The 19,114-nt window shown below is 39.6% G+C and overlaps 1 protein-coding gene across 1 annotated transcript; it reads right to left on the reverse strand.

Moving 5' to 3' along the window:
• Positions 1 to 1,304: 1,304 nt before the first annotated feature.
• Positions 1,305 to 9,834, reverse strand: LOC144683084 (NALCN channel auxiliary factor 1-like). Its single transcript, XM_078546108.1, has 2 exons — positions 8,724 to 9,834; positions 1,305 to 1,475 (listed from the first exon to the last, which is right to left on the reverse strand). Exons 1-2 carry the CDS (start codon positions 9,456 to 9,458, stop codon positions 1,305 to 1,307), a joined length of 906 nt encoding a protein of 301 aa, XP_078402234.1. The 5' UTR covers positions 9,459 to 9,834.
• Positions 9,835 to 19,114: the final 9,280 nt, after the last annotated feature.

Here is a 19,114-nt window from a genome sequence, read left to right on the forward strand (position 1 = left end):
CTTAGTGTTAGGTCCATTAAAAAATGTCTGTGGACATAGCACTGGCATTAACAGGATGCTAAATCTGCCAGTGCCATTTTCAGGCCATTACTAACTGTCCTATTAGCATGGATATCGGTAAGTCAAAATGTAGTTTAATAGTTTAAATCCAATGAATGTTTTGTTTCTTGTCAACACAATATGGAAGAGTCACAATTTGTGTCTCTAAGAAAATCTAATGAACTAACAACCTTCACTTTCTTCTTGTATCTGGTGAATGAGTATACAAAAGGAAATCAAGAGGCTTTACCATCAGTGATAATTATCCTTAGAGTTCACTGTCACTTAGTAATTAGGGTTATTCTAAATAAAAAATTAAAGTTCTTGATTGTTTGTTTAAAAGTTGCTGAAGTAGATTTTTGATACCTGAAATTATAATTATTTTAATTGGATGCATATGTAATTCAGTCTGAAGCAACTATCTCATAACAATTATACAACAAACCATACTGATTCCATATTTAACTACAGACTAAATTTCATGATAGTTCATTGATGATTTGCAGCCTAAGAAATTTAACCATAGATTGAGAAAAGTGCTCACACTTTTAAAAATTTGTTAATGCTATTATGCCAAAGATCTAAAGTTACATTTGTCACAAAAAGCAACTTCATTCACCTATTGATTATGCTAATTGAGACTGCAATTAACACTGGCATTCCGCATTAATGTAAAGCCATTAATTGCAAAAGTAATACTACAAACCAAGAATAAAAAAGTAAAAAAAGAACTTGCATTTATATGGTGCCTATACAACCTCCCAAAGTGCTTTATAGCCAATAAAATACATTTGAATTGTAGTTACTGTTGTAATGAAGGAAAGCACAACAACCAAATTGTTTACAGCAAGGTACCAAAAATAGCAATAAGATAACCACAAGATAATCTGTGGGATAATTATTGACAAGGAGTCCCCAGTTCTTCTTCAGATAGTGACCTGAGATCTTTTACATCCATCTGAGAACATTTGAGGTCTTGGTTTCATGTCCCATCCAAAAGGCAGCACTCCCTCAGTACTGCACTAGAATGTCAGCCTAGATTCTGTGCTCAAGTCTCTGACAAGGGACTTGAATCCATAACCTTCTGATTCAGAGGTGAGAGTGCTACTAACTGAGCCATGGTTGAGCCCCTAATCTGACTGCATAGGGGTATAGAGCTCCCAACCAGCAACTTAACTAATACTCTTTTAATAAATGCCCAGGTTGAATATCCTGGTTGCTTTATTTATTTAATATGGAGTCTTTTTAATAAGAACAAAATAACCTTACTGCCTGATCTTTCCTAAAAGCTGTAAATAGACACCAGGGGAGCCATGTACTGGCATGTAAGCACGTTTACACAGAGCTCTCTTCTGGGAGCCAAAAGCCAAGCTGAAACCTGCAGTATTACTCAGATCTTTTCTGCTGCACTTCACATTGTAATCCTCAGTGTGTGCCTGGGTAATATCAAATGGGATTAGCCTTACAACCTGTGAATGCTTTAAGATAGTTGTGAAGAATTTCCTCTTCAGTCATTTGGAACATTCCATAATTCCCAATTTAATATTCTCATCATACAACCAGTGTGGAAATAGTTTTAAAATAATTTAAGATGTTTTTCTTTATTGGAGATTATTACAAGCATATGAACTCCTCTCTTCAGATACAACACAGCACTTTTCTGGAAATTCACATGAGTATTAAATTCATTGCATTGTCTCATCCCTAATATTATTTCAATCTTGAACAAGTTCTAACATGAGTGTGGATAGTTAGTTTCATGACACTGGAGACAGACAAAAAAAATGGACATGTTGGCAAATATACTCCCAAATGCAACAAGAAAAGTGGCTTTCAATTTCAGAAAGTAAGGTGTAGATATTATTCTGAAATAGGCAATTTATAAATATGTATAAATAGTCAAGGAGAGAAGAACAGTTCATGTTACTATGTCAGCTAATTTCCATCAGATTGGAGTGTGATGTTTCGCAATATAAAACACCTGTTGTGCAGCTCAGTAGGACGCTGGGATATGATTGTCAGCTCATGAGAAATGAAGAGTGCACAAATTATATAACTCAGAAAAAATAATGGGTTTCTTTACAAGGTGGATAAAAAAAATTAGATGCCAGTGGCAAATAGGTAATTCAGTATGTGTATTTAAAATCATATAAAATGTATTTTATTATATTTAATAATGATTTTATGATGGAATTTGGTGCTTAAATTTCCCCCAGCAATGTGAGCTGGCTTTCTGCTCTCTTCCAAGAGAGGCCATCAAAATAATTTAACCTGTTACAGTACTAAGGATAATATTTTACACTTAGTATCAGGAAGTTAGCTCTGTGATGAGATAGGATTTCACGAATGTAGTATATTTTAGCCCTGTCAACAAATAGTTATACATGAAACCGTTGGGGATTTTAAGAGCAGCAGAGTAAGAAAGTGTGGAATTGAGCAAAATAATATTATTTTGTTTTTATCTACAATTGATGTTTAAATTAACATACCTAGAAAAAAATTAGAAAGTATTTTCTTTTCAAATGAGCTACCCAAAAGTATCCAAAATTGAGATGATAAACAAAGTTACCAATGGAACAATCCAGAATATGCCATTTAAATTTTGCAGAACCAGAAACAGCACAACTAACAGAACAGAAAGACTGCTAATTTATAGAAAAATGCGCACTTCACTTTAAAAAAAGCAATGTGGAGAAGAGAATAGACAATCTGCATTAGAGTAAGATGAAGTCAAGAGGGTCAGGTGACCTCCTTCCTTGTGTGCAAATATACATGAAACTCCGCAAAGCTGGAAGTAGCCTGCTTGTCTGGTCAGGACATTAAAATGTAAGTGACCTTTTGGACATTCCTTTAAGAAGATATGAAAAATGCAACAGATCTCTCCTGTGGACTGAACAGCTACTATTGCCTAAATGTCTACAGAAACTGATACACAATGACCACACAGACTTAGTGGCTGCAGAATGAAATTCCACAGAATGGGCATGAAGATTGTTGATCATAAGAAGATGCAAATGGCAAATGTTGCGGTTAGTCAAGAGGTGGGAAAAAAGTGGGAACCATCCTATCAATTTTCACCTGTCCATAACAGCAATTACATAAGAATGTTAATCGCTCCTGGAATCTAACTGGTTAGAAATAATTCATTGTTATTTTTGTACCTGCAAAACCATATTTATGTAACATTATGATTTTGACATTAACAACATACATTTGTATTGTCTTATAGGGTCTATGACGGTTCTGCAGTAATCATCGTGCTTAATGACCATGAAAAGTTCAAGTTTACTCAAGGTGGAAGCACATATGTGTAACCTGTCCAAGGCAGTTTACTGATAAAAATATCACAAGCAGATAATTGAGATGAAATTGGACATAAAACAGAACTACTGACTATTTTAGGACATGCCCAATATTGAGTTTTATTGAGGTAAACAGAATTGAATTCTGGATAGGGTCTATAGCAGACAATGCCATGTGCAACTTTGTTCCAAAGGTGTTTCTCATACTCAATCAATTGCAACAGCAGTGTATGTTTATAGTAATCAAGGCCAAATAACCATTGCAAATAGTAACAATAGCATGTAACAAACTCCTCAGTGCCCACTGAATACTTATTTCCATCAGATACAAGAAGTCACAGGTCAACAGTACTGTTGGTTAGTACCAATGCGAAACATTAAGTACCTTCCATAATGCCATTTGACAATTCGTCTTTCAAAAAATAACAAATTATTTACAGCTTATCAATTATATTCCAATAAAGGAAACAACTAGAAAAACACAGATTTCCACAATTCAGCAGAAACTCTTGGGAGTGAATTATCCTTCAGGGAGCTGGCCACTGAAATGAGCAATGAATGACTCCAGTGAGAGGCCTGGTCCATTTTAAAGGCTGGGTCACATTTGCATTAGGACAGTTCACTGGAGCTGGAGGTCGATTGCTCTGGGCCTGCCTGCCAGCTTCGGGCCACCAGAATTTTAGGGAAAAGGGAACGGAAAAAATAATAAAAGGGAGAGGTCTGTGACAGGTGGAGGTAGAAGTGATTGAATGATGGAAGTGATGATGGTGAAGGCAAATGGAAGTGGAAAAAAAGAAAATTTTAAAATATGGGCTCGGGGAAAGCTAAACAGTTATTGCATACTGGCAGAGGAGGGGAGAACAATGGAAAATCTGTCAAAGAAACAAAAGTTCCCGTGGCTGAGAAGTGTAGCAGAGGAAAGGCAGATCATTATAGGTTGTCTTATAAGTTCCTACAGCTGCCCTTTAATTTTTAAATTTAGTTTTCTAAATTTTATGTTCTGCAACATGAATTATTTGCATATTACAATGGATCTGCATGTGTAGAGGGTGCTCAAAAAGTTCTTTAACCTTCTCATTTGCTCCCATCTCTTTCAAAAGTATACAGATTATGCTAGAAATTTCTTCTATAAGTCCTAGCAATGCTCAATCAATTGGCAATTCTTCCTGGGTAACCCTGGATGACAGTGAGTGCCAGCAGTATATTCTGACTATGCAGGTTCAGTGCACTGAATATCATCCTGTCTTCAATTCCATAAAAAGAAGTGCAAGATCTAATTAGAAGTATTTTGACTAAGTAGAAATAGAAACAAAGTACTACAATTATTTACTTTACCACAAAAGAACAGTCAGGGGACTTGTTATAATGGCAGAAGTCAAACCGATGCATTTGTGCAAGTAAGAAACATTTTTAAAAATAACAAGTAATTAAAATTGACTCCATGAGTCCAAACTCCATAAATGATAAATGGTTACTGCCATGCCTATTGATATTTTTAGCATTGTGTGCTTATAAAATATTTAGCCATGCGGTAAAAATATGTCCTTATATAAATTTTTTTAAAGTTTTGTTTAAAAGAGGAAAAAATAAAATTGTCTCTGGGCTACTAAAGATGATTGCTGAATAACACTTTGCTTTTGATACTAAAGGGAAACTGATCACCACAAAAACCTGCAGAAGTGAGTCACACCATAGATAATGGTTAAAGGCAATGTTGAACAACTCCTGAGCTGTATTTCATGGGTGATAAGAAATTGCTGCAAAGTTGTGATACCAATTAATGAAACTATAAATCTTGAAGGAAGCTCGCTCTTTGCCTCACTGCAGGTTCCAGCCTTCCTCCTCCATGTCCTGATCCTGAGAACGTGTTACTCCACTACCCGAGACAACAAGATGTCTGCAAGGGCTCAGCAAGCCTCAAACCATGAACTAACCCCAAATATATATAAATCTTTATCTTAAAGATTTATATTACAAGTCTTTCCTTTAATACGGGTATGTGTTTTGGAGTCAGAAATTCTCTTTTCCTTACTAAAATAATGATAAACATCTTACACTTCCTTCGCTAGTAATCAGGTGTGAACTATTGATACTTTCTCACTTGAGTTCCACATTTTTCTGGTATGAAATAAATAATATTTTTATTATTATAAGAGCATATTTAAAGTCTGGAGCTTCTTATTAAGACAACAAGCTGCTAAATTAAATCTAAAATTTTGCTTGTATGAGGATAAAAATGAATTTCTCCAAATTAAATAAAGAATAAAATCACACTATACGTTTTGCCCTATACCTATTCTCATTTTTATTACTAAATTACACCATGTTGTATCTTTCAGAAACACTTAATGTACATATGGATCATATATTTTCCTTGGTACACCATTCTGATTCAACCAACTGTAAAGGGCTTGCTATACTGTGGATAACAGCAAATTGCATGAGAGTGAATCCCCAAAAGTGTTATGGAATTGTACATCATATACAACCCTCCTAATCCAACTCTTATCAAATTAGATGGTGCTGAGATTGCACAACAAGTATGCATTAAATTAGGAGGAATCTATTCAAAGTCATCTCAATTGGGATTACCAAGTGCATGAAATGTTTATGAGAGCAAATGGAAAACTCCACAAGCTAGGTCTTTTCAAGCATATCTCAAACTAACTGATTCAATGTTTTTAATAGTTACATAAGACCCATTGTTGAATACATGTGGAATGCTGGACTTAGCAAAAAGCAAGTGAACAACCTCGATAGCATCCAGAAAGGAGCATTGAAACTGATCCTAGGTAACACATACCAAAACTACTCTGACACAATCAAACAACTCAATATGTCTTCCCTTGCTGAAAGGCAGAAAAAAACTGTCTAGTTTGCTAGAAATCTCTTGAACTCCACCTCCCATTGCCACTATCTCTTACTACAACTACACAAAAGTAAATCTGCAATGAAATTAAGGTGAAAAGACACCATTCTGCAAAAAAGGCATGGAACAAATAGACTACCAGACAGCCCAACCCCGGACTTCATATAACTCATAAATAGTATGTAAATGATTGAGACTTTAATAAATTCAACCTGACATTATTTATGGACTTTAGCACAAAATACAGTGTAGTGGATCTTTCATTTTTATTCTGTAAATGAAAGAGACCTGCATTTGGCAACATATTTATATACTTAAATGTTCATAAATTGTGCAATCATTTTATTATTTTATGCTTTATTTTAATGATTGCCTATAACTATGTTATTAATTATTCTGACTTGTTTTATTTGTATTGTCATCATAGTTCAGCACCTCCGCAATGATGATTTTTCAAGAAACCAATTGTGTTTATGTCTATGTTTGCTCAGAACCTTCTATGTACATGAATGAAAGTCAATCACCCATTCTCTAAGATCACTGAATTTCCGAGTTTCCATTCCTCCATGATGAATGAACAGCATCTTCTCAATGATTAATATCTTACAGACTGTTACTTCGCACCACAGGTAAAATCAACCTGTTGATTTGCGGCTTATATGCAATTCTATCTTTCCACAGAAGCCATAATCCATTCATCGGTTGACATAATGCATTCTGATTTACACGTTTTGAATATATTTAAAGATTTGTTGAAAACAAATATTAAAATGAAGACCGCAGGATATGCAGTAAAATGATGTGAACATGAAACGCACTGTTCTTCGGCGTTCTGGAATGGAGAAAGTATGGGATGCGCCATACGGATCTGGCTGTCTTTGAATTAAAATAAACATTAGAAAACCTTAAAATACCAAAATATCTCCAAGATAATATTTAAAACAATTCTACATATTTAGGAATCAAAACCACAGTTAAATTATTTATCATTTGGAAAGTAGTACGATCATATCCAATCTCGCTGCTCAGAAAGGTGTCCAATATTGTCATTCCACCAGTTCCTCAATCGTCATGCAGATTCAACACCTTGGAGAGCGCCTGGTGCTGATTCGCTGTGCAGCCACCTCAACCGCTGAATTTAAATGGCATTTTCTGTTTCACTACACAAATGTACGGAAAGGTGGCTTTCATTCGCCACATTTTCTCTCCCATTCCTTTCTTCCCTCTCTCATTGGCATTGACCTCAAACCCTATCCCATCCCCACTAATGGCTCGCTTTCCTTCTCTCATCGTTTACCCCCATCATCTCTGAACCTCCCCATTCTTCTGCAGCCCCTTCGCCTTTATTGTTTTCAAGTGTTTCAACACGTTTCTTTTCTAAATGTACACAGCGGATCTCCTTTCATTGACGGAAGCTGCCGCCCCAGACAATATTAATGTTGCCATTGTTTACCTCGAAGTATTTGTTGAGTGAGTGAAATGCAAGTCAGGGTGTGCAGTACATTCCGATCCCTGAGCAGCGGCGCTGAGAAAGTTTGTGACTGCTCACGGTTCAATGGTGCTGTGAACACAGCTGGAATCAAGCGCTTAGGATCCCTCTGGGTTCCATGTGGAGATGCGCAAGGAATAACGATGAGCCTAATTGAAATTCTCATTAATGTAGAGGCTCCTGAACCGACGGTGGATGTGGCTCATCATATTTATTGTTCTAAAGTTATCCAACAGTGCATCACCATCTAATTAGGTACAAGTAAAACAAAACAGGAAGAAATATAAAACGATTATTCGCTGCCACCCCCCCCCCCCCCATTTGAATTTCGAGAATACATATACGGATATACTGTTGAGAGGAGACATCACATGGTCTAATCGAATTGAAGGAACTTAAAGGAGTTAACAGCGCAACATGTAATATTATTTCTCGACAAATGACATTTGTTCTGTCCTTTGGGATACCAAATTCCACTTTGAGGATGTGTCTGAGTTGCACCTTCTAAGATATTCTCGTCTTACAGTTACAAAGTACACAATTGCGATTTGCAAGCACTGCACGTCAGTTGTATGGCAGACCGCCGGGATGCCCCCGTTAATTCTTTGAATAAATATGACCGCAGCACTGGTAACTAGTCGGACTTAACCAAGTCTTCGGTTAAGTAGTAGCTTACTCCACACGGCCCACTGTCCCGGAAGACCCTTCCCACAAAGGGGTCAATGGGAACACGGATCTTCAGCCAGTTCTACAGTCATTTACATGCACCACTTGTCCGCACTTCATCACTGCGGAAAATCACCAGCACCTTTCTCCGCCCAGATGGCTAAGCAACAAGACCTTGGGAAGCAACGTTTTTTTTTGGCCCGGCACATCACCAACAATTCCAAACAACAGCTCCCGAGGAATCCCGATGCACACTTGCTACCAACAAACACCCGTCGCCATGCCAACTGCAAGATCCTCCAACTCTCTCAACTCCAATGCCGCCAGTCAACAAATAAAATAAAGTCAACGCTCTTACCTTGCAGTCCTCAATGCAACTTTTCACGGAGTATTCTCCCGATTGCAAATACTTCTGGAACAAGACCTGGAACTCGTCGTATTTCTCCTGGGCGTGCTGGTCTAACCGCTGATAAGTCTCAACACATTGAAGGCAGACCTTGGCATCTCCATCCATTACCACGTCCAGGTCGCAATTCGAGCCCTCTGGTGTAGGCATCCCGGTAAACAGTTCCGAAAGGGTATAAGATTCACAAAAGGAAAGGTGGAAATTGCCGAAAGACAGCGGAGAGGTGCCGTCGCTTGCTTCCCCACTCACGCTTCTACAGACAGACTCTGCATCTTCAACAATAAACCACTGCCCAGATAGACAATGTGGGGAGCACGTTTCTAGTTGCCACCCAGGTCTGCTAGTAGTATTATCTATAAAAATAGTATGTTTGTCACTGCTGATGGTTTTCCTTGTCTGTTCAGGTCTATGGGATACGGGGGAAAGTAAATGCTTTGCTGCTGTTAGCTCCTCGCCCATGTCTGCCAAGGTGCCTCGCTCCTGGTCTCTGGTCCTGGTCAGATTTGCCTCTGCACACAGCCACAAGTGATCAGAGAGCAGGACCGTGAAAAACAAGAGAGCTGCTAAAGACAGTCGCCATTTCTGGGCCCGTTCTGAATCTGTGCAGGGCTTGTCGTTCTGACGGGGGGCATACCAAATTTTTAATCCGTCATCTTGCTGCCGACACATCCAAGCGCCCTTGGTCATATTGTGGGAAAGTGCAGCTCCGGCCGATTCCACAATGAGTGCTCCCTTGCCCCAATATACATTGACCGGGATTGTCTCGCTGCTTCCGTGTGGCTGCTATTCTCTCGGACGTTTGCTCAGGTTGAATCTGCCTCTCACTCTCAGCAAATGGTCAACTGTTGCCACCCAATCGGCGGGAGTAAGCAGATGAAAGCAGGGGCTGTCATATCAGACTTAGCCATGACTCTCTGGAGGAAAACCTACTTTTCGGTGACAACATTCTCCTGACGACGTCGAGCTCCTCTCTCCTCTCTCGGCTCCACTCTCTGCAAGATTCAGATCATAACACATCCCAGCTTCACACATCCAACCCCATGAGCATCTCATCAAAGGAACCACTAAATGCGCCAGGGGAAAAAAAAGTTCAACTATTGCCTCTGCTCCCGGCAAAATGTCGCTGGCTCTCGCGTTTGCATCCCCACAGATCTCTTAGCTGGATGTTAAGTTGCGGCCATCTTCGCCTAGAAACACCTATTATTATTTTTTTGGGGGGGGTGGGGGCGCTTGAAGAGGACGGTGGTTTGCGTCATCTCCAGTTCCGAGATCTCTCCATTTGACACATCCAGCAGCCTGTTCTTAAAAGTGGAAAGAGAGAGTGGGAGAGGGGAGGCACACACACACACACACGCACAGAAAACCAACTCAGTGTCCATTTACATCAACATCTACTTGTTAACCCAGGTTAGTTGAAATGATGTTCAGGGTCCAGTAAACGCGAAATGAGCTGCGATTTGATATTCTCATAACATTGCCGAGTGAAGTTTCGAACAGCTAAACGTGTACACAAAGTGCCATTTCGGATTCTTCCTTCACCCAGTCATGAAGGTGTTTGCGACGTGTCAAGCGGCGATGAGGCACCATACTGCTCAGCCGTTGGAAAGGTACATTGAACGCTTTGCAGCGGCATTTAGAGCGAGAGGGTCCTGTAGGAATGCACTGGAGCCCTCAGTGCTGCGCTGCGCAATGGACGGGAAACAACTGCAAAAACATAATTCTGCACCGTGAACCCGTGAGAACACACTGAAGCCAAACTCAAACCTCATAAAGCCGCCAGTTGCTGTATAAAACCGTGCTGCAGTGCATGTTCCTACTGCAGTATGTATCTGTGAAGCCGCCTGTTCGGTGTCTGCTTTTGACAGGACAATTGAGTTGACTAAGTCACCCTAAACCGAAACAACAGTTGTTGCAAAATGTGATCTAATAACAGGGGGTGCGGGGCTGGGGGAGGTTAGCTGCATTCCAACGTCTGTTGTTGTTGCTGAAGACGTGTGGCTGAGATCCATTCTTATAGTGCTGCTTAGTGTTATCTCAGAACTTGTAACTGCCATGCTTGGCTGATTTGTATTCCTTTCCAGTCGGAGAAGCAGTGACGAGTGCAAACGAAAGAAAAAAAACAATAACTCAGCTCCCGCGTTATAACAACCCGAAGCTGTAGCCTCGACATCTGAAACTATCGTCGCATCTTTTGCGGCGGTGGTTTGAGTAATGGGAATAACGTCGACCAAGACGTGTGTAAACAGCGTGAGGATGGCGTGACATTAATGATCGCTGTTCCTTGAAGGAATCACTTGATCTGCAGCAGGAAAGCGAGGGGAATCCTAAGAAACATGGCTGGGATTTCACACCATGCCAGCTTGATTAGACTGCAAGCATGTGGAATTTGAGGAGTTAAAGATTATGACGGGGCAAGACATTTATGATGGAACAACTGTTTTAAGCTTTTTAAAAATGCGGTTCAGGGACCTTTCACGACACGAGAAAGCCCCAAAGCCCTTTAAAACCAATTTTAAAGCTCGTTTAAAGTGTTGTTACAAAAGCCAACACCCAATTAACACACAGCGAGGTCCGACAAACAACAGAGGTAAATGTATTTTTAGTTATCATGTTTGAAGAATAAATGTTCCCCAGGACACCAAGGAGCATTTGCCTATCCTTTGAATACTGTCCTGGGATTTTATTCTTCTAGCTTTTTAACCTCTGGTGCTAATGACAGCATCTCCGACAGTGCAGCCCAACCCCAGTACTCCATTGAAGAGTCAGCCTACATTTTGGGCTCAAATCTCTGAAGTGGTACTTGAATCCACCACCTCCTAAATTCAAGGTGGGAGTAGCATACAGTTGATCAGTTGGGGAATGAAATCAGTGATGAACTTGTAAGAATTGTGCAATACGCTATCTCAGATTGTCCAGGGTATTACCTGTGCAGTATGACTATCGTCTAATGAAACACTCACCACAATTTCTGTTTGGTACAAACACCTTGTAATTATGTACATAGGATATACAGCACAGAAACAGGCCATTCAGCCCAACCAGTCAATGCTAGTGTTTATACTTCACTTGTGCCTGCTCCCATCATTTCTCATTAAATTTACTGTTCTATCCCTCTATTCCCTTCTTTCATATTTTTGTCTACTTTTCCCTTAAATGCATAATACTTCAACCACTCCCCGTGATAGTGAGTTCCACTTTCATACCATTCTTTGGGTAAAGAATTGTCTTCTGAATTCCCTATTGCACTTCTTGGTGACTATCTTATATTGATGGCCTCTAGTCATGCTCTTCTCCACAAGAGGAAATAACTTCTCTGATCCACTCTGTCAAAGCCTTTCATAATTTTAAATGTCTCTATTAGGTCGGCCCTTAGCATTCTTTTTTTCAAGAGAAAAGAGGCCCAGCCTTTCAATCCTTTTCTGATATGAGGCCCACACATTTCTGTCAATCTTCTCTGCACCCTCTCCAGTTCCTCTGTAGAATTTTTTATAAGATGGCAATGATAACTGCATTGAATACTTACTCTACGTGTGGCCTAACCAAGGATGAATACAGGTTTAGCATAACTTCCCAACTTTTCAATGCTATCCCTCTAGAGATAAAGCTTAGAGCTTGGTTTGCTTTTCTTATGGTCTTGCTAACTTGTGTCACAATCTTTAGTGATTGATGTAATTGTATTGGAGATCCCTTTTGTTCCTCCACCCCCATCTAGACTTGAACCCTCTGAGTAATAAATGACCTCCCTATTCTTCCTACCAAAATGTACTACCTCACATTTATCTGTGTCAAACTTCATTTGTCAATTATTTGCCCATTCTGCAAGTTTACTAAAGTCCTACAGCAATATGTAGCAGTCCCCCTCAGTATTGACCATACATTCACCCCTCCCCACCCTGCAAATTTAGAAATTGTGTTTTTGATTCCAAAGTCCAAACTATTGATATAATTTGTGAACATCAGTGGTCCAGAGCACTGATCCTTGTAGAACACCACTTCCTACCACTCTGAATAACTGCCTTTTATTCCCACTCTCTGCATTCTGGCTTGAAACAAGCTGGCAAGCCATTCTGCCACTTGCCCCCTGACTCCAGATGCTCTGACCTTATTCATTTGTCTGTTATGGGGCACCTTCTTAAAGGCTATTTGAAAAAAATCCAGATAAATAATATCTATTGCATGACCATTGTCAACTCTCTCTCTCTCTCTCTCTGTTGCCTCCTTAAAGATCAAGGTTGGTCAAGCAAGTTTTTTTTCTTTTAAAATCCATGCTGACTGTTCATTATTGTATTTCTCATTTCTAGATGTCCTTTTGTTCTATACTTTAGAAAGGGTTCCATTATTTTTCCACCAGCTGACTGTTCTATAAATTCCCTGGACATGTTCTGTTCTCCTTCTTAAATACACAATCGGCATACTTTTGCTGCACCTATATTTAAAGGCACACCCTACAATCGTGCGGGTTTCTGTTAAGAAAGTAAAATAGCATTCTGCTTTCAAGAAGGCAGATAGTTTAAAGAGAGAGAGAAAACACCATGTCCTCGATGTGTATCCCACAGAAATACAGGGACGCTGAGAATCCCAAGGAGGAAAGTGCAACAGTCGCTTGACGGCAGAAGCAAAAATTCGACTCAATGGAACAAAGTGGATGTACTTACATCACAGGGAGCAGCGTTTCAAGGATGCAGCTCACCACCACCTTCTCAATGGCAATTAAGGATGGGCAATAAATGCTGGCCTAACCAGCGAAGCCCACATCCCGTAAATGAATTTTAAAAAGTGGTGTGTCAAATGCACGGAAAGTATTAAACGCGCCGTCTACACAGCCCAACGAACCTCAAATTAAAACAGCAAGGAATAGTGGTGAGGGGTATCGGTAAAATAAGTCATATGGCAGTTCAATATTAGAGAACTGTTTTCTGTATAATCCTTAAAACACGTTCAACATCTCGGAATCATACATTTTGTCCACAGTGGAGAGGATTGCGAGATGCAGTCCAATTTATGGATTGCTGGTACTACCAGTGTTCAGTTTTCGGACGATGTTAAAATGGTTTGAGGCCAGCAGCAAACATCCCACCATCACCATGGGGCTAACATCCAGAAAGAGTAAATGCAAATTCACCCAACTAAAAGTAAAGTGACTCCTACATTTACTAACCCCCGAGAAACGACAAAGTCACAGTAGGCGGTTAGAATAATCGTTCTTGAAGCGTCCAGGATTCGATTCAAACATGTTCTCTTAAAAAAGCCTCGCCGAATTGAACAGCACATGGTTTTCCAAGCAGGTGTAGAAAAACGGAAATGTGGAACAGGCAACGTCATCCTATAAACTGTTGAGGCTAAAATCGCAACTGAATAAACATTAAGGGACCAGAAAGTTTAATTTGCAGGTAGATTGTCTACCTGCAAACTGAAACGCAAGCTTTCCAGGAAAGTACAGTAGTTGCTTAACATCACCCTCTAGTGGTTAGAATACTATACAGAGTTAAAACCAATGTAGAAGGCAATTCATTATTTATTTTGTGATTAATACAGAAGAATGCAATAATGATATAAGTTAGGTTATGCAGTTATTTGTATATTGAATAAGCGTAGAAAGGTTTAAGGACCTTGTGGAGAGAGAGGACATAGTTGAAGTATCAAATGAGTACTTTATATCTGTCTTCACTCAAAAAGATATACCTGATTTTAACTCTGTGCAAATTGAATGGGTTTTGAGTGAATTAAAATTTGACCCATGTGCTTCCAGAGGCATTTAATAAGGTCTCCACGAGAAATTGTTAGCTAAAATTAAAGTTCATGGAATTGAATAAAAATTACTGACCTGATCAGATTATTGATGAGGAGGCAGAAGGCAGAGAGTAGGGATAATGGATATTTAGTCTGATTGGAAGGAAGTAATGTGTGGTATCCCACAAAGATCTGTATTAGTCTCTCAACTATTAATGACTTAGATAACAGTGGAGAACTATCCATTCAAGTTTTTCATTGCCACAAAGATTGGTGGTATAGTCAGTTGTGTGGACAGGAGCATAACATTTCCAAAGAGACATTGATAAATTAAATAATTGGGGAAAAAAACTGTGGCAGATGGATTTCCATGCAGGAAAATGTGAGTTCATCCATTTTGTTTGAAGAGGGGATCGATTGAGTATTATTTAAATAGTGAAAAGCTATGAAAAATGGAGGTCCAAGGAATTTTAGGGGTCAATGTACACAAATCATTAAATATAGTAGTTAAGTACAAAAATAATTTAAAATAGTAACAGAATATAAACCTTTATAACAATAGGGTTATAATATAAAGGGGAGGAAGGTTTGTCATGTCTAGACAAGGCCCTGGTTAGACCACATCCGGAATACTGTTTACAGTGCTGTGCACCACATCTGAAATCAGAAATGTTAGCCTTGGAAGGAGTTCTGTGGAGATTCACCAGAATGTTACCAGGCTCCAAAGCTTAGAATATGAGGAAAGATGACACAAACTTGTATTTCATGGGTTACAGAAGGTTAAGGGGTGATTTTATTGAGGTTATTTGCATTTTGAAAGGAATTGAGTTGGAAGATAAACATTTCCTGCTTGCGGGTGTTTAGGGCAAGGATTCATTTTGGAAGGAAGAATGAGGAGAGGCAACATAAACTGAATGATACAATGTTAAAGGGGATGCAGGAAAAAAGTGACCTGGTGGTGTTCACCCACAAGTTTTTGAAGTTGACAGGACAAGTTGGGAAGGCTGTTAAAAAAGAACACAGCAGCTTTGGCTTTATAAATGAAGGCATAGAGTACAAAAGCAATGAAAGTATCTACAACTTTATGGCACGCCACTCAGGCCCCAGCTAGAACATATGGCTAGTTGTGGGCACCTTGAAGGATACCATGGGCAGAATTTCACCCTTGTCGGGTGGGCTTGGCGGGGGCAGGTGGGGGCGGTCGGAGAGCTGACTGCCGCCCGCGATCGGGGACTGAAGGCGATTTCATGCTGGTGGGCCAGTTAAAGCCTGCCCAGTCTGAAACACGAGCAGCAGCGCTCAGCACTGCCTATGCAGGCAGGAGGGGAATGCAAGCGGGGCAAACACAAACTTTGCGCATGCACGCAATTACATGCTTGCAAATCTCCCTGAGGCACAGAGCTGCCTCAGAGAGATGAACAGATTTTTAAAAAATAATAAAGATTATATAAATATTATAAAACATGTCTCCTCATGTGACTCTATCACATGAGCAGGGACATGTTATCAATTAAACTTAAAAATTTTAATTTATTTTTATTTGCCTTTGGAAACCTCATCCCGCTCGTGGATGAAGTTTCCAAAAAAATGTAAAGGCCACTCGGCCTTTGTGCCTGCCTGCCAACCGTAAGGTTGGACGGGCAACAAAATTTTCTTTTAATTAACTTTTTAATGGCCTTAATAGACCTTTTAAATGGCCGACTCCGTTGCGTGCCCGCTAACTGAAATACCCGACGAATGAGTGATGACGTCAGGAAGCTCCCCCAATGTCATTGTGCATCATTTCATGTTCGGTCGGGACGGGCGTGCGCCTGCCCACCAAGCGAAAAAAAATTCCCCACAGCCTTAGAGACAGGGCAGGGGAAATTTATTTGAATAGTAACCGGGATAAAAAATTTCAGCATATGGGGATTGAAGCTTGTTCTCCTTACGGTAGATAAGGTAAGGGGAGATTTGATAAAGGTGTTTAAAATCTTGAAATGTTTTGATGGAGTAAAAAAGGAGAAATAGTTTCCAGTAGCAGAATAGTTTGGTAACCAGAGGACATGGATTTATGATAATTAGCAAAAAACAAAACACACGCTAGATGAGGAGATATGATAATGAGCATGGGTGATGGAAGCTACTTCAATAATAACATTATTAATAAAATTAAAATTAATTAATATCATTATAAAGGGAATTTGATAAATATTTGCTGGGAAAAACTTGTAGAGCTATGTGGAAAGAGTGGGAGAGTGGAACAAATTGGATAGCTCCTTCAAAGAGCCTGCACAGGTGCAATAAGGTGGATGACCTCCTTCTGTGCTGTTCATTCATATGATTCTATAATTTGGTAAGTGCTTCCTTTAAATTGGGTTTCAGTTTTGGCAGCTAAGCACAGGATTCTCAAATGCCATAAGGATTATTGACCTAGTGACGGAAGTCTGATATGGTATTAACTTTCCCTCGTTTCCTTCTTCCCAGATTTGGGTAGAAGAGACACAGTTTGAAATGAATTATGTAATTATAGAATGGCTACAGCACAGGATGAGGCTATTCAGCCTTTTGTGTCTGTACCGACTCTCAATAAGAGAAACTCAGCTTGTCCCATTTCCCCATCTTTTTCCCGTAGCCCTGCATTTTTTTTTCTTTTCAGATAATTATCCTATTCCCATTCAAAAGCCATGATTGGATCTATCACCACCACACTCTCAAGCAGTGCATTCCAGATCCTAACCACTCGCACTGTAAGAAAAGGTTTTCCTCATGTCACCTCTGATTCTTTTACTAATCACCTTAAATTAGCATCATCAAGTTCGTGGCCCTTTTAAAATGGAACAGTTTCTCCCTATTTGCTCTGTCTAGATCCCTCATGATTTTGAATACTTCTGTCACATCTCTTCTCAGTTTTCTCTTTTAAGGACAACAGACCCAGCTCTGCCAATTTATTCATGTAGCTAAGGTCTCTCATTCCCAGAACCATTCTCATTAATCTCGTCTGCACCCTCTTCAAGGCTTCTTAACTTTCCTAAAGTATGGTACCCAGAATTGCACACAATACTCCAGTTGAAACCGAACCAGTGTTGTATAAAGGTTCAGCAGATCCTCCTTGCTTTTGTACCCTATGCCTCTATTTATAACGTTCAGGATTCTAGATGCCTTATTAACCATTTTCTCAACATACGCTGTCATCGTCAATGGTTTTTGCACATATATTCCAGGCCCATCTATTTCTCCACCTCTTTATAATTGTGTCCTTTGGGTTATACTGCCTTTCCTTATTCTTACTACCAAATAAAGTACTTGACACTTGTCTGTATTAAATTTTATCTGCCACTTGTCAACCCATTCCACCAGTGTGTCTATGCCCTCTTGAAGTCTATAACTATCCACCTCACATTTCACAATACTTTCAAGTTTTGTGTCATCTATAGCTTTTGAAATTGTGCGCTTTACAGCCAAGTCTAGGCCAGTAATGTAGATCAGAAAGAGCAGTAGTTCTCATATCGATGTCTGGGGTACTCCACTTTATAAGTTGGTCCAATCCAAAAAAACATTCACCACTACTTTCTGTGTTCCTGTCACTTAGCCTATTTTGTATCTGTGCTACCACTGTCCCTTTTATACCTTGGGCTTTAACTTTCCTAACAAGCCTGTTACTAAATGTCTTTTGTAAGTCCAATTGGAAGACTAATTAATGTCCCCAATTATAACTATGTACCTCTCTGTAATCTCCTTGCAAATCTGTTGGACCAATCTAACTGCCTGATGCTCTACCTTTCTGGACAGCAGCAACCAGCAGGAAGAAGACAAAAGCAAAATACTATGGACGATGGAAACCTGAAATAAAAACAGAAAATGCTGGAAATAGTCAGCAGCTCTGGCAGCATCTGTAAGAGAGAAACAGAGTTTTTTAGCCAGTATGTAAAAAAGCCTGACAAGGGAGGGGGCAGTTCTGGATGTAATATTCAGAAATGAACCTGAGCAGGTGGAAGGCATATCAATAGGGGAGCATTTTGGAGATAGTGACCATAACTCAGTTAGATTTAGGATAGTTATAGAAAAGGATAAATTTAGGCCAGGAATAAAAGTTCTAAACTGGGGAAAGGCTAATTTTACTAAGATGAGAAATTATTTGGCCCAAGTGGACTGGGAGCAGCTACTTGCAGATAAAACTGTGTCAGAGCAGTGAGAGGCATTCAAGGAGGTAATAGCAAGAATGCAGGGCAAATATGTTCCTGTAAAGACAAAGTGGGGGTGGGGGGGATGGGGGAACCAAGTCCGGAGAACCCTGGGTGTCAAGGGACATAAAGTTTAGGATTAAGAATAAAAGAGAAGCTTATGGCAGATACCAAGGGCTCAATATAGCAGAGAACCTGGAGGAGCATAAAAAGTGCAGGGGGAACTTAAAAAGGAAATTTGGAAAGCTAAGAAAGTGCATGATAAAGCATTGGTGGGTAGAATAAAGGAAAACCCAAAGGGTTTTTAAAAAAATATATAAGATATATATAAAAGAATAACTCGGGAAAGAGTAGGGCCAATTAGGGACCATGGAGGTAAACTGTGTGTGGATTCGGAGGACGTGGGTACAATCCTCAGTGAATACTTTGCATCATTCTTCACAATGCAAA

This window comes from Cetorhinus maximus, chromosome 7 (assembly GCF_964194155.1).
Source record: "Cetorhinus maximus chromosome 7, sCetMax3.hap1.1, whole genome shotgun sequence".
Lineage (NCBI taxonomy): Eukaryota > Metazoa > Chordata > Chondrichthyes > Lamniformes > Cetorhinidae > Cetorhinus > Cetorhinus maximus.